The sequence below is a fragment of the Thamnophis sirtalis genome, unplaced genomic scaffold (assembly GCF_051295495.1).
Source record: "Thamnophis sirtalis isolate CommonGarterSnake01/CBP01778 unplaced genomic scaffold, rThaSir2_p1.2 scaffold_3, whole genome shotgun sequence".
Taxonomy (NCBI): Eukaryota; Metazoa; Chordata; class Lepidosauria; order Squamata; family Natricidae; genus Thamnophis; species Thamnophis sirtalis.
In genome coordinates, this window is record NW_028261383.1 from 53,671,609 (window position 1) to 53,685,423 (window position 13,815).

General features: G+C 43.1%; 1 protein-coding gene across 4 annotated transcripts in view; it reads left to right on the forward strand.

Moving 5' to 3' along the window:
- LOC106554500 (contactin-4) overlaps nucleotides 1-13,815 on the forward strand; it is a 566,498-nt gene that overhangs the window by 491,101 nt on the left and 61,582 nt on the right. For all 4 annotated transcript variants that reach the window (XM_087708901.1, XM_087708899.1, XM_087708897.1 and 1 more), the window contains exon 12: nucleotides 715-842. In XM_087708901.1, the coding sequence (XP_087565027.1) occupies nucleotides 715-842 (128 nt within the window). The remainder of the gene's footprint in view (nucleotides 1-714; nucleotides 843-13,815) is intronic.

Sequence of the window (13,815 nt, forward strand, 5' to 3'; positions counted from 1 at the left end):
ATCTGTAATAGATCCAATACTCCTCTCATGTGAAGCGACTTATTTCAGTCCATCTCAGTTTGTTGATTCCCAGAAAGTCAATGTTCAGTCTTACATTTCTATTCTAACAAATGTCTCTTGTTCATGGTTCTATCATATGCAGATGCCTTTTGTCTCTCACACATCAGAAGCTGATATCTTTTGGGCTTTAATCCAATGATATCATAAATATTAATGCTACTTGTACTTTTGGGCAATTGCATTGATTTTTCTGTGAATTGGAAGTCACAACGGAGGAAGAAAATGCTTATAGATCATAGCCTGTTAAAAAAATGGACTGTTGGTTCATGATTGTGATGTGGTTCATTCATGTGAGCCTTAAAGCGTACCACATTCTATGTGTATCACAAATTTGCTGTAATAATCTAGAAGTACTCATCCAAAATTAAGCAACATTAAGTAAGCTAGTCTTCTCTATTATAATAGAACAATTTTCTATTTTAAAGTTCTTAATTGATAGTGTCTTGATTTTTCCAATGACTTGTGCATTATATAGAGTTGCCAAACTGATAAAGGGAGAACTTATGAAAATGGTGTAATGCTTTGCAGCCTCCAGAAAATTCTTACATATCAAGTTCTATAAAAATGCTAATTGTTCCTTAGTTGTTTAAATTGTTTTAAAATACATCATTTATTCTATTTATTTAAATATTACTTGCATTTATCCATTTACAGACATACTCTTTTGGAAGATGGAACTCTAAAAATAGCCAATGTTACCAAAGCAGATGCTGGGAGTTATACATGTATAGCAACAAATCATTTTGGCGTAGCCAGCAGCACTGGGAACCTGATAGTAAAAGGTAAGATATTACCTTCACCAGATAGTTCCTCAGCTTGAGTTCCAGTAAGATATCTGTGAATTTGTAGATCTTGGAAAGTTTAAAAAAATGAAATTTGCATGTAGATTTCTGAAAAGCTACTTTCTTGAAATATATATGAAAACACACAGAGAGACAGAGAGACAGACAGATAGACAGACAGACAGACAGACAGACACACACACACACACACATATAGATAGATAGATAGATAGATAGATAGATAGATGATAGATAGATAGATAGATAGATAGATAGATAGATAGATAGATAGATAGATAGATAGATATAATATACAGATACTTATATGAATTAAGTACTTCAAAAATATAATTGCCAAATTTGTTGTTTTCTTTTTTAGAGGAAAAATCCTCACACTCACAATTGCACTCACAATTTCTTCCTGCATGCTAATTATTCTTTCTCAGGTTTCATATCAGGTGAGAAATTCCTTTCTCATCTACAGAAAATTGTATTAATTAAAAAAACACGAGTAACTGAAAATAATAAAGTGAATTTCATGCTCACACATACGGTCCATGGTTTGTAAAACTCTTAAACTGGATACATTGTTTTTGTTTCAAAAACATTTGTTTTTGCATCTCTTTTCTTCAGAAAATGAGCAATGTTCTGATAATAATACAGGTGTTTGTGCCAGCAAACCACAGACCACTCAGCAGAGTAAGAAGAAAAATGAACAGAACAGCACTGCAAAATAAATAATACAATTTTTTTGCTAAATGCAATCGTAACAGATTGGGAGCAAGACTAGAAAAAATTATTAACTGCAATTAAATACATCACACTGTTCCAGAATGTAAAGCCACATATTAATAACTTTTGACTCCCTTTATCAGTACAATTTTATATTAGTATATTTCTTTACCTACTGAAGAATGTTTGGTATTACCTATGCAATTGTTGAAACCTCATTTCTATATGTGTTCTCTCTTCATCACACTGATGTTTTGTCTGTGTGTTTGTTCGTTTTTTAAACTAGCATATACATTTTTCAGTTGGTTTTGCATCTTAATACCCGTTTTAATCCCACAAGCAAATAATGTTTTTTCTGCAAAACCCCAATAGTCTCCCATTCAGCAGCTATCTTACAGGGCAAGCTCTGCTTAATTTCAACAACCCAACTCTTACCACGTGTCTGTAGTCTCTAGGCACATATATGCTTGGGTAGCATTTTATAGACAAACGTATAAAGCTTCCTTTACGAGAGAAGCTAACCAAGAACTGCATGTGGTTTAATCAGTTTCACCAATTCATTGGTTTTATGGAACTAGAGAGAACAGCTGCAATAAGGAAAACCAAGTGAACATATTTTGTTTTACTTCCTCTTCCTGCTGTGAGGTTTCCCCATTCCTTCCGTGCTCCATTACATTGATGCATTTATCAAGCTACTGACACTGCAACAGAAATGCTGCTATTATGTTTAGAAAAAGAACGTTGTTTGTGTACGCTCCCAAATAATTGCCTCTAAGAAATAAAGCCTGCAATTTTGTACACAGTTGAACTGGTTTAGGATTATGGTGTTCAAGGAGGCAAAAGTGCTGTCTTTTTTTTAATAACTATTAAATCAGCACTAAAAACAGGTTATTACAGCTTTATAATAATGATAAAAGCAGTGAGTCTGTAATCAAGCAAAAAATCGTAGTTCCCATTTGTGGTGTATTATACTCTGCTGAACAACATTGCTGGCTATTTGATTATTTTAGCCCTTAATTTTATTAATTTAAAAGAATCCACCCCATAAAAGTAAGTACTTCAACTGATGTAAGATTTTTAAAGAAAATCCTTCAAAATACATCAGTGTAATCTGTTTTGTTGTGATAAAATTAGTACATATTATTGTTTTCCTTGAAATAATAGTCCATTCCCCCCCAAGATATAATCAATGCATAATTGTAACAATATAGCCAATATTCTTCTTTTAACGTATCTCAGGGCTCCATAATTTATATATAAAAACACTCTTTTACCAAATTAAATGGAATAGTAAAATGTCAGTCGTAGCATTTCTAATTGAGCAGATGTACTGATAATGACTAATGTTTTAAATTAAATTATACGCTTTTGATGAGTAGTCTTGCATCTGATATAGTAAGTCTTTATAAATCTGATAAACACTTTCATCTCCCTCTTCTTGAGGAAGGGAGTAGGAGTGAGAAAAAAACATGTATTGGAAAACAGATCAAAAGGTATTGATGTACTGCTTTGTAATTAATCAGTTTTATAACCCAGTCACTCTAATTCTTCCAGATTGAAGTGAAAGGTGGCCCATTTTGTTTTCCTGGCTACATATCTTATTTTTAATTTATATTGCACTGTATACTATTAAAGGCATACTAATTTTGGTCAAAACTGGAAACCCTACATTTACAGTCATGATGAAGAATGCATCTTGTCTTATCTTTGCATTTTCCCCTGTAGTATGCATAGATGTGCATTATAGAAATAAGCATTATGAATATTGACTCTTGTTCACATGTATAACATGAAGTACAGGCAGGCAAGGATTTTTTATACTTTTAGGATACTTAAACTGATATTTCAGTGTCTGCTGACTTACTATCACTTGTCTAGAATTATTTCCTACAAAGTATAGGTGCTTAACTCATGTTTTGTTAACATACCTTAAGAATTACTTCATTTTATTTATTTATTTATTTATTTATTTATTTATTTATTTATTTATTTATTTATTAGACTTATATACCGCTTCATAGGGCTTTCACCCTCTCTAAGCAGTTTACAAATTTTTTAGCAAATTGAGTCAGCAACTTGCCCCCACAGTCCGGTTATGACAGTTATTTTGTTATAAGTTGAAAGTGATTGATTCTGACTCAGTTCTATTATTGATTACTTATGTGCCAATATGTTTTGCCAGTGTTAGAGAGAGCCAGGACTTTGCATAATGTGTCCAAAGTATGATGATTTAGCCTAGTCATGACCTTTGAGTGAGAGTTCTGAGTTTATCTGTTCAATGATCCATTGCTTCATTTTCTAGGCTATTGAGGGTATTCTCAGGCATTTTCTTTAACAACAAATTCCAGAAGCATCAATATTCTTTCTCTCCAGCTTCTTGAAGGTCAAACTTTCACTCCCATAGAGTATCATGGAGAATAACATTGGCTGCACTATTCTGATCTTTGTAGGAATAAATGCATCGTGGCATCTGTTTATATCTTTTCTATGGCCATAATGCTAGATGTGCTAGACTGTGGCATATTTCTTGACTGCTTGTTTCACTAGTGTTGATGGTTGATCCTAAAAGGCAGAATCTGTCTACCAGTTTAGTATCTTCATTGCCAGATCTACTACTGGTTGTTCTACTTGTTGTCATTAGTTTAGTCTTTATTTTTAATTTATATCCACTTTTTCATTGTGTTCCTTGACTTTTATTACTGGAGCTTGCAGGTCTTTTACACTTTCAGCTATCAAAGCACCATTATCCTTAATGGGAGCAATATGCTGGAGCAGAGAATACACCAGAAGGCAAAAACAACCCTGGACATTAACTCTAACCCAAATTATTTACATCTATCCCACAATATGGCCTGTAGAATGAAGAAAACTCTTTGAAAGTCTAAACAAACCGTAAAAGTACTTTCATTTTTTGCTTATATCCACAGACATTCAAAACACTGTTCTTTCTAAAGCAATGTTACATGAGGTACAGGATGGGAGTAAGAAATAATAAGCTAAAAAAATCAAAAGATAGAAAAATAAAGGGATTTCTGTTATTATCCTTTGCATTAAAGAAATTAAGCACAATGGTGAAAAGTTTAAAGTCCTTCATACTAGAATTTTGCTGCTGATGTTTTACAAATAAATATATACCTTCACTCCTTCGGGACTAGTACAGGCTTTAATTCATGGAATTTGCAAGTTAAGATGTTTTAGTGAAAGGAATATTCTAGGGTTGAAAAGGAAGTGAAATTCTATTTCTGTACCTTTATCCTTCTGAGTCTCATAGTAACAATAACAAGAGTGCCATAAGGTTAGTATTTATTTAGTAAAATAAGCAAAGCAGCTACTTCTTTTCTTTTCTTTTTCTTATGAGTGCTTTCTTAAAAATTCCCCTTGTGTTATTCTGTTTCAGATAATAGTCACTTCAAAAATAGTTTTGAAGCAAGTACTGAAATTCCCTGGGATATTTTCTGTAGTCTTAACAGAATTTATTTTAATACAATTCTATGAGTCTAAAAAATTATTTTCCATTTTTTTATTACAAAGTAAAATAGACAAAACTGTATCAATAGACCCCAATAGTAGTTTTACGTGACATACCGTATTTTCACCCATATAACCCGCGGGCAATATGCATTTTTTACCTGCCCCGCATGCCCCCGCGGGGTATAAAAGTGGGCGGGGTATACGGAAAATATTTTACACGACAGCGACTAACAGATTAACTAATCTGTTAACAGATCTCAGCACTTTCCCTTCTCCTCCATTCCTCCCGAGGCGGGAACGGAGGAGAAAGCCTGGGCGAGCTGGGCAGGGGTTGGAGGAATGGAGGAGAAGGGAAACTGCTGAGATCGGGGAAGGCACGGGAGGCAGGAACGGAGGAGAAAGCCTGGGCGAGCTGGGGAGGGGTTGGAGGAACAGAGGAGAAGGGAAACTGCTGAGATCGGGGAAGGCATGGGAGGCAGGAATGGAGGAGAAAGCCTGGGCGAGCTGGGGAGGGGTTGGAGGAACGGAGGAGAAGGGAAACTGCTGAGAACGGGGAAGGCACGGGAGGCAGGAACGGAGGAGAAAGCCTGGGCGAGCTGGGGAGGGGTTGGAGGAATGGAGGAGAAGATTGGTTTTAATGGGGAGGTCCGATGGAATAGCGCTAATGCAATGTTTGACGATTGGAACATCCGCACATGACCCGGATGGCTGCCTGGCTTCTCGTTCCATAGAAGCCGGTGCTAAATTCTAAAGATTTCCAGAGCCTCCGGAGTCCACCAACAATATCAGCAAAGCCCCCTGGAAGGGCTTGGTCCCAGGAATCCTGTAAGGGCCAGCATTTCGTCGGCAGCTGCCTGTGGCTGTCCCTTGGAGCAGCGGAACCACGGCGGCTCGGATCAGCGATTTACGGCGTGAGAAGATGGCGGCGCCACGCTGCCGATCTCAGCGTTTTGCAACTTTGTAACCTCTCGCCGCTCCCTCTTTCTCCCTGCCGGCTGTGACGGACTCGGAGTGGTGCGGTGAGCTCGGGGGGCTCAGTTCTTTGTCATCTGAACAGCGGGGGTTATTAGAACTGCCGGAAATCATTTGGGAGCTGTGGGTTGGGCGGCTGGCTGTATTTGCCACCGCTGTAGCCCCCCCCCCTCCGGACTTCCCCCCCCCCCGTCCTACTCTGTCCGTCCTACGCTGTTGTTCGATTGCCAGCTGCCTGCTTATCCTGTGGTCCTGCGATCCTCTGGGCCGCTATCTGTTCGGCTGGGGACTGAATGGAGGATGGAAAACGGAGCCTTGAGTGGCTCTATTATTATTCTACACTTGATCTGAAGAGAAAAGAGGTCTGAACACTCCTCCTCCCCCCCCCCATCCTCTGGCCCCTTTATCATCACAGCTGCCTCAGGCATTGCTCCTTTGTCGCTCCCCCCTGTCATTGGGGAGCTTTTTTCTGACTTTTTTACCATCTCACTGACTGCCTATTAGGAGCAATAGACGATGGCAGCTGTAGGGACAAGGCTTTGGCACCAAGGAAACTGGTGCTTTCTCCCCCTCTGCCTTGAGCAGCTGGAGCCAGCTTCAGACTCTGGCCCATTGGACTATGGTCCTTATATAATCTCAGGAAAGAGACTGTCTTCTACGTGGACTGCTGATCTCCTCTGGGACCTTAAGAGGGACAAGACTGGACAGACCCTGCTTACAAACATTAGGCATTTTTGCCTTGCCCCCCCCACATGCGACTGCCTTGTATATTATCAATCTCTGGCCTTCCAGCTGTGGACTTTCCTTTGGGACATAGAAGAGGGAGAAGAACGGAGCAGCTCCCTCCTCATTTGTTACATCACCGCTTGATAGCGCACTGTTGCAGTGCTCCGTAACTTTTAATTTTTTTAAGCTTAATTTTTATTGGTATGGTGAGTGCATGGGATTGCTAGTGATAGAATGAATGATCCCACTTTTATTATTCCATTTTGCTGTATTTTTGTGTTTTAATTACCACGTGGGGACTGACTGAGTGAATATATGAGTATGACTGATTCGGAGGGCCTGCCGGGGAATGCGGGAGCCATAGGGGTGGCTGAGGGAACCACGCCCACGGGAGTGGGTCGGGGCATTACGGTCATAACAGGGAGGGGCAGATATGGCGGGGACTTTAGGGCTGGCCATTACCGGGGAAGGAGGGTTCGCTACATCACAGAGATCCCTCCTTCCGGCCCTATGAGTCCCACTCCGAGGCCAGATGGCGCGGGTAGTCAGGACCCTGGTCTCAGGCTGTTGTCGCTAAATGCCAGGTCTGTTGTTCACAAGGCTCCTCTCGTCCGGGACTTAATTTTAGATGAGAGGGCAGACCTGGCATGTATTACTGAAACCTGGCTGGGCACAGAAGGAGGAGTCCCCCTTGTAGAGATGTGCCCAGAAGGATTTCAGGTGCTTCATCAGCCGAGAGCCCAGGGAAGGGGTGGCGGTGGGCTGTTGTTATCCGGGAGTCTTTAGTACCTCGTAGGGTCCCTGCTCCGGAGCTTGTCGGGTGTGAGACTCTGCTGGTGAAGTTGGACCTCAAGGGTCAAGTGGGTCTGCTGCTAACGTACCTGCCTCCCAACTACGTTGCAGCAGCCCTCCCCTCGCCCCTCGAGTCAGTAGCCGAGCTGGCAATTGAGTTCCCCAGGCTTATGGTTCTGGGGGACTTCAATTTGCCATCGCTCGGTGAAAACTCTGATGGGGCGCAGGAGTTCATGGCTTCCATGACAGCCATGGGCTTTACCCAGGTAATTCGGGGCCCAACCCACTCAGCGGGTCACATGCTCGACCTCGTATTTCTCTCGGAGCAGTGGATGTGTGATCTTGGTCTGAGGGGTAGTGAGACCATACCCCTGTCGTGGTCAGACCACTGCCTACTGAGGCTTGACTTCCGGAGGCCAAACCCCCACCGTAGGGAGGAGGAACCGACCAGGTGGTTCCGCCCCAGGCGACTGATGGACCCTATGAGGTTCCAGACGGAGCTTGGGGTTATTCCTGATACCCTCGCCCACAGTTCGGCAGAGACTCTGGCTGCTGCCTGGCACTCGGCGGCATCGGAGTCTCTCGACCGGATTGCGCCACTACGGCCCCTCCGGGTCAGCGGATCCCGGAGACCCCCTTGGTTCACCGAGGAACTCCGGGAGATGAAGCGCCGGAGGAGATGCCTAGAGCACCGATGGAGGTCCGATAAGTCCGAATCGAACCGAGCAATGGTAACCACCTGCACCAAGGAATACACCAGGGCACTTAGGGCAGCGAAAAGATCTCATATAGCCACCTTGGTTGCATCCGCTGAGTCCTGCCCAGCCGCCCTGTTTAAGATAACCCGCTCCCTATTAAATAAAAGGGAAGCGGGGGAACCCTTGCAGGGCAGAGCTGAGGATTATGCCCAATTCTTAGCGGACAAAATTGCTCGGTTTCGGTCGGACTTGGACTCCATCCCCGCAGTTCCAGCCGAGGCACAAGAGGATCAGGTGGAACATCTCTGGGTTGAGTTTCAGGATGTTACCCCCGGGGATGTGGACAAGGCCATGAGGGCTGTAAGTGCCTCCACCTGCGTACTGGATCCGTGTCCCTCATGGCTGGTCACTAACAGTAGTGAGGTGACACGAGGCTGGATCCAGGCGGTTGTGACCGCCTCTCTTCGGGAGGGGAACTTCCCCGCCGCACTGAAAGCGGCGGTGGTGAGACCCCTCCTAAAGAAGCCATCCTTGGATCCAGCTGTTCTTAATAACTATCGCCCAGTTTCCAACCTTCCCTTCCTCGGGAAGGTTGTTGAGAAGGTGGTGGCCTTTCAGCTCCAACGGTCCTTGGAGGAAGCAAACTATCTTGACCCCTTCCAGTCAGGCTTCAGACCCGGTTACAGCACAGAAACCGCTTTGGTCGCATTGACCGATGATCTCTGGAGAGCCAGAGATGGAGGATTCTCCTCCATCCTGGTTCTCCTTGACCTCTCAGCGGCTTTCGATACCATCGACCATGGTATCCTTCTGCGACGACTGCGGGAGGTGGGAGTGGGAGGCACCGTGCTGCGGTGGTTCTCTTCCTACCTCTCGGACAGGTCGCAGTTGGTGTTAGTGGGGGGGCAGAGATCGTCCCCTAGGCCCCTAACATATGGGGTGCCTCAGGGCTCGGTCTTATCCCCCCTACTATTCAACATCTACATGAAACCGCTGGGAGAGATCATCCGCAGGCACGGGATCAGATACCATCAATATGCGGACGATACTCAATTGTATCTGTCCGCCCCGTGCCAACTCAATGAAGCGGCAGACGTGATGAACCGGGGCCTGGAGGCTGTTATGGACTGGATGAGGGCTAACAAGCTTGTGCTCAACCCAGAAAAGACCGAGTGGCTGTTGTGTTTCCCTCCCAAAGATTCCACCAATATTCCATCTCTCAGGCTGGGGGGTCAAATTCTATACCCCTCAGAGAGGGTTCGCAACTTGGGAGTCCTCCTAGATCCACAGCTATCGTTTGACCATCACTTGACGGCTGTGGCTAGGGGGGCATTCGCCCAGGTTCGCCTGGTGCGCCAGTTGCGACCCTACCTGAATCGGGAGGCACTCACAACGGTCACTCGGGCCCTTGTGACCTCTAGGCTGGAATACTGCAATGTGCTCTACATGGGGCTGCCCTTGAAGAGCATCCGGCGTCTTCAGCTGGTACAGAACGCGGCCGCGCGAGCGATTGTGGGTGCACCGCGGTTCACCCACATTACACCTATCCTCCGCGAGCTGCGCTGGCTACCTGTCGATTTCCGGATGCGCTTCAAGGTGCTATTAGTCACCCATAAAGCCCTGCATGGTAGTGGATCTGGATACTTGAGAGACCGCCTTCTGCCAATTACCTCCCTGAGACCAATTAGATCACACAGATTGGGCCTCCTCCGTATTCCATCGGCCAGCCAGTGTCGGCTGGCAACCACAAGGAGGAGGGCCTTCTCAGTAGTAGCCCCGACCCTTTGGAACGAACTCCCCGTGGAGATTCGTACCCTCACCACCGTCCAGGCCTTCCGCACAGCCTTGAAGAACTGGCTAGCCCGTCAGGCCTGGGGATAAAGATAGTTGCCCCTCCCGAATGATGAATGCATGTTGCCTATTGTTTTTATTATATGTGTCAATGTTACTGTTTGCATTTCCCCTTCCCTGATTTTATGTGAGCCGCCCTGAGTCCCCTCTGGGAAAAGGGCGGCCTACAAATTTCAATAAAATCAAAAATCAAAATCTACATGTAACATTTAGAGTGAAATCTTATAGAGATGTAAATACTATCCCTCCAAACATCATATGGATTCAGAAATGCATTTTTTTAAACTACAAAAACTTTCAGTAATGATACCATTTCTATTTAATTACTCTAAAATGAGGTATTATATACCAATCTTTTATGAAATCATTTTATGGCATGTTGTCCTTATTTACGGAAATTGTTCATTTTTTAATCATTGTAAAGCTATTTGATACTGCCTCAACTCAACTCACAAATATTTTTTTCCTATTGAATTTCAAGATCTCTCCCTTGAGTTGAGTTTCTCCAACCCCACCCCAGCTCGCCCAGGCTTTCTCCTCCGTTCCTGCCTCCCGTCCCTTCCCCGATCTCAGCAGTTTCCCTTCTCCTCCATTCCTCCAACCCCTCCCCAGCTCGCCCAGGCTTTCTCCTCCGTTCCTGCCTCCCGTGCCTTCCCCAATCTCAGCAGTTTCCCTTCTCCTCCATTCCTCCAACCCCTCCCCAGCTCGCCCAGGCTTTCTCCTCCGATTGGTTTTAATGGGGAGGTCCGATGGAATAGCGCTAATGCAATGTTGGACGATTGGTTTTAATGGGGAGGTCCGATGGAATAGCGCTAATGTAATGTTTGCCGATTAGTTATAATGGGGAGGTCCGATGGCTTACTCGTCGCGGGTTATATAAGAGGGCGGGGTATACGGAAAATATTTTACACGATCTTGAAAACCTGCGGGTTATTTGCGTGGGCGGGTTATATGGGTGAAAATACGGTAGCTTCAATGCAATAAAATGCACTACATTTCAATATCAAAACTACTAAATACATATTTAAAAGATACCTGAATGATAGAAAAGTAAGCTAAACAAACAGCTGAAGTAGCTTCATCATGCATTCTACTTTTATATTCTTCCTATTATAATATGTTTTTATCATACTTGACAAATATTTATGAATCCATAACCTGAAATAACACCAAGTCCTCTTCCATTCTGTAGATTGCATACTGTCACATGACGTATCACAACTTTTCCTCCCTTTGCTAATTTGGGGGTAGGCGTGGCTAGCACATGACACATCTGGCCCGCATGCCACAGGTTTGACACCTTCTGTAGAATATCCTTACAATATTCAAACATTAAGTTACCACAGGAATATTAATTCCTGTGGTAATTCAAGCAAACATAGGTAAAACCAGACTTGCAACTTCTGGAATGTTTCCAACAATTTACTGTTAACTTTCTGGAAGTCTGTTTATATAAAAAGCAAAGTATTTCTGACAAATAATTTTATGGTCCTTTTAGTTCTATGACTAATCCTCTGATGAACTCAACACAGGCTCTTCAATATTGCAGCCCCCAAAATTGGGATTGTTGCATTCAAAAGCATGCTTCAAATATGTGTTATCTTCACAAGGTTCCAAATCTATAAGGATCCTGAAGTTCCTCTTTTTCTTTGCACCAGCTGCATGTAATATTAGCTGTCACCTTAACTACAGTAAATGCATTATAATGTCATGTAAGAGGGGGAATTATTATTCCTACTTCCTGTAAATCCAAGAGAGCTATTTTTGCTGGGTAGTATAGCTTACAAGTCCTTCTTAGAAAACTGTAAGGACATTTCAAGCTATCTACTGAGTTTCGTGTGGAGAAACTTTAGTAGCCGTAGTTGTGGAATGTCCTCAAGGTTGTCCTCCTGTGGCATGATTGGACAATTTTACACGTATTTATTCTGTGCTTCAAGGATAGCCTTTATCATTTTGCCAGATAAAGTGCACATTGGACTTTCTGGGGATAATCAGTTTCCTCCCAGAATTCATAATAATCTATTTTTAAGCTCATAGCATGTAAAGAAGATTTTCTAGACTGATTATTTAATTGCTGTATCATTGGACAGCAGGAACACTTTTGCTTTGAAGCTACTGTTAGCAGCACTCAGCAATCAGTTAAACACATAATTTGCTTTTTGCTATTATTCCATCTACCTGCCCTTTTCCAACATATTGTTTTCTTTTTTTGCAAATCTTTAACTGTTGATCCTTTTCTCTTCTAAGGATGTTCTTATCCACTATTGTTTCTAATTAGCTTGTTTATTTTCCTGAGCTTTCCTCTATCTCTATCTCTGCACACTTCGTCTTGCTTGCATCTCTCTCAGACCTCCTAAACAGCTTGCAAACATAAATGAAACACAGCCACCTGTTTCTCCTTCAAGGCAAGCTTATCCGCCTTACTGTATTTTGCAAATAATTGTTTTGTGTATTGCAGTCTTTCCCACTGAGAGACTGGCAAAACTTGTACCTCCTTCCTTTGGACAGAATGCACCACCCATGCTATTTATTGCTCACATAGCCTTTGCAATAACACAAGAACCCATCCTGAGTGTGTGAGCACTGTTTTCCTGCAGAGCTGTTCCAAGCAGAATATTTTCCAACACCTCCAAAAACAACAATGTTCAACAAGCTCTATTGCTTAACAAATCTGTTCTGTTATGCAGCAGTATGCTTACTTCTAGAAACTTCTTAGTCTCATTGTGCATGGAGCTGGCAAATAGTCAAGAAAACGTAACTATGGGATCAATTTGCAAAACTCATTTTCATCCACCAGCCAGGAGATGGGCAAAGAGAGCAACATGCTTCTGCTTTGGCTGTAGCAGCTGGGCACAAAAGGTGAAAGGCAGGTGGAGGGAACTGAGAGAGAAGGCAGCTGGGCATGTGAATGTCTGCTGTGCTGTGCTGGGATGGCTGAGGTTTCCCAGTGCCTGGCAACCAGACCAGGGGTGAGTTCTTGCTTCTGTTACTGCCAGTTCACTCAGAGACATGCTTTGCGTGCATGCGTGCTTGATTCCCGCTATGCGCGCATGCGCAGTAGTTAAAAAAATTGTTTCTGCACATGCACAGAAGCAAAAAACAAGATGGTGGCTCCTACAGTGCCACTAATAGAACTGGTTTGGGGGCATGGCCGCTGAGTTACTATCTATTCGGCCGAACCGGTAGGAACCCCCCTTTGAACCAGATTCAAAGATGTGCAGTTATGGAGGAGCTTGTATCCTGCAAGGCAGAGTGCAGGGGAATCAAAAAGGCATAGTTGAGGGGAGATAGGTGCAGGTGGTGGCTTGAAGCACTCCTGCAGTCATAAGGCGTTCGATCCTGATGGGGCTCAAAGTTTGACTTAGCCTTCCATTCTTCCAAGATCGAATGATGAGCCAGATTGCTGAGGGCAATTGTCAAATAATACCTACATTGTAAACCACCCAGAGAGTGCTGTAAAGCACTGTGGAGTGGTATGTAGCCTAAATGCTATTGCTACTTGTTCAAGAGAAAAGCAGTAAAGAAGAATAGCAAAAGTAACTGGAAGAATTACACAATTCACCCAATTCAGTTTGGGTGAAGTAGTTTTGTTCCTGTATCATTTGAAATATTTTTTTACATTTCCAGCAAAGTGCATAAATATATAGGCATTTAATGTTTTAGGTGTCTGTCATATACAACCTATATGCTATAGGTTATGTATTATTATGTTTAGGACAATTATGCTCATA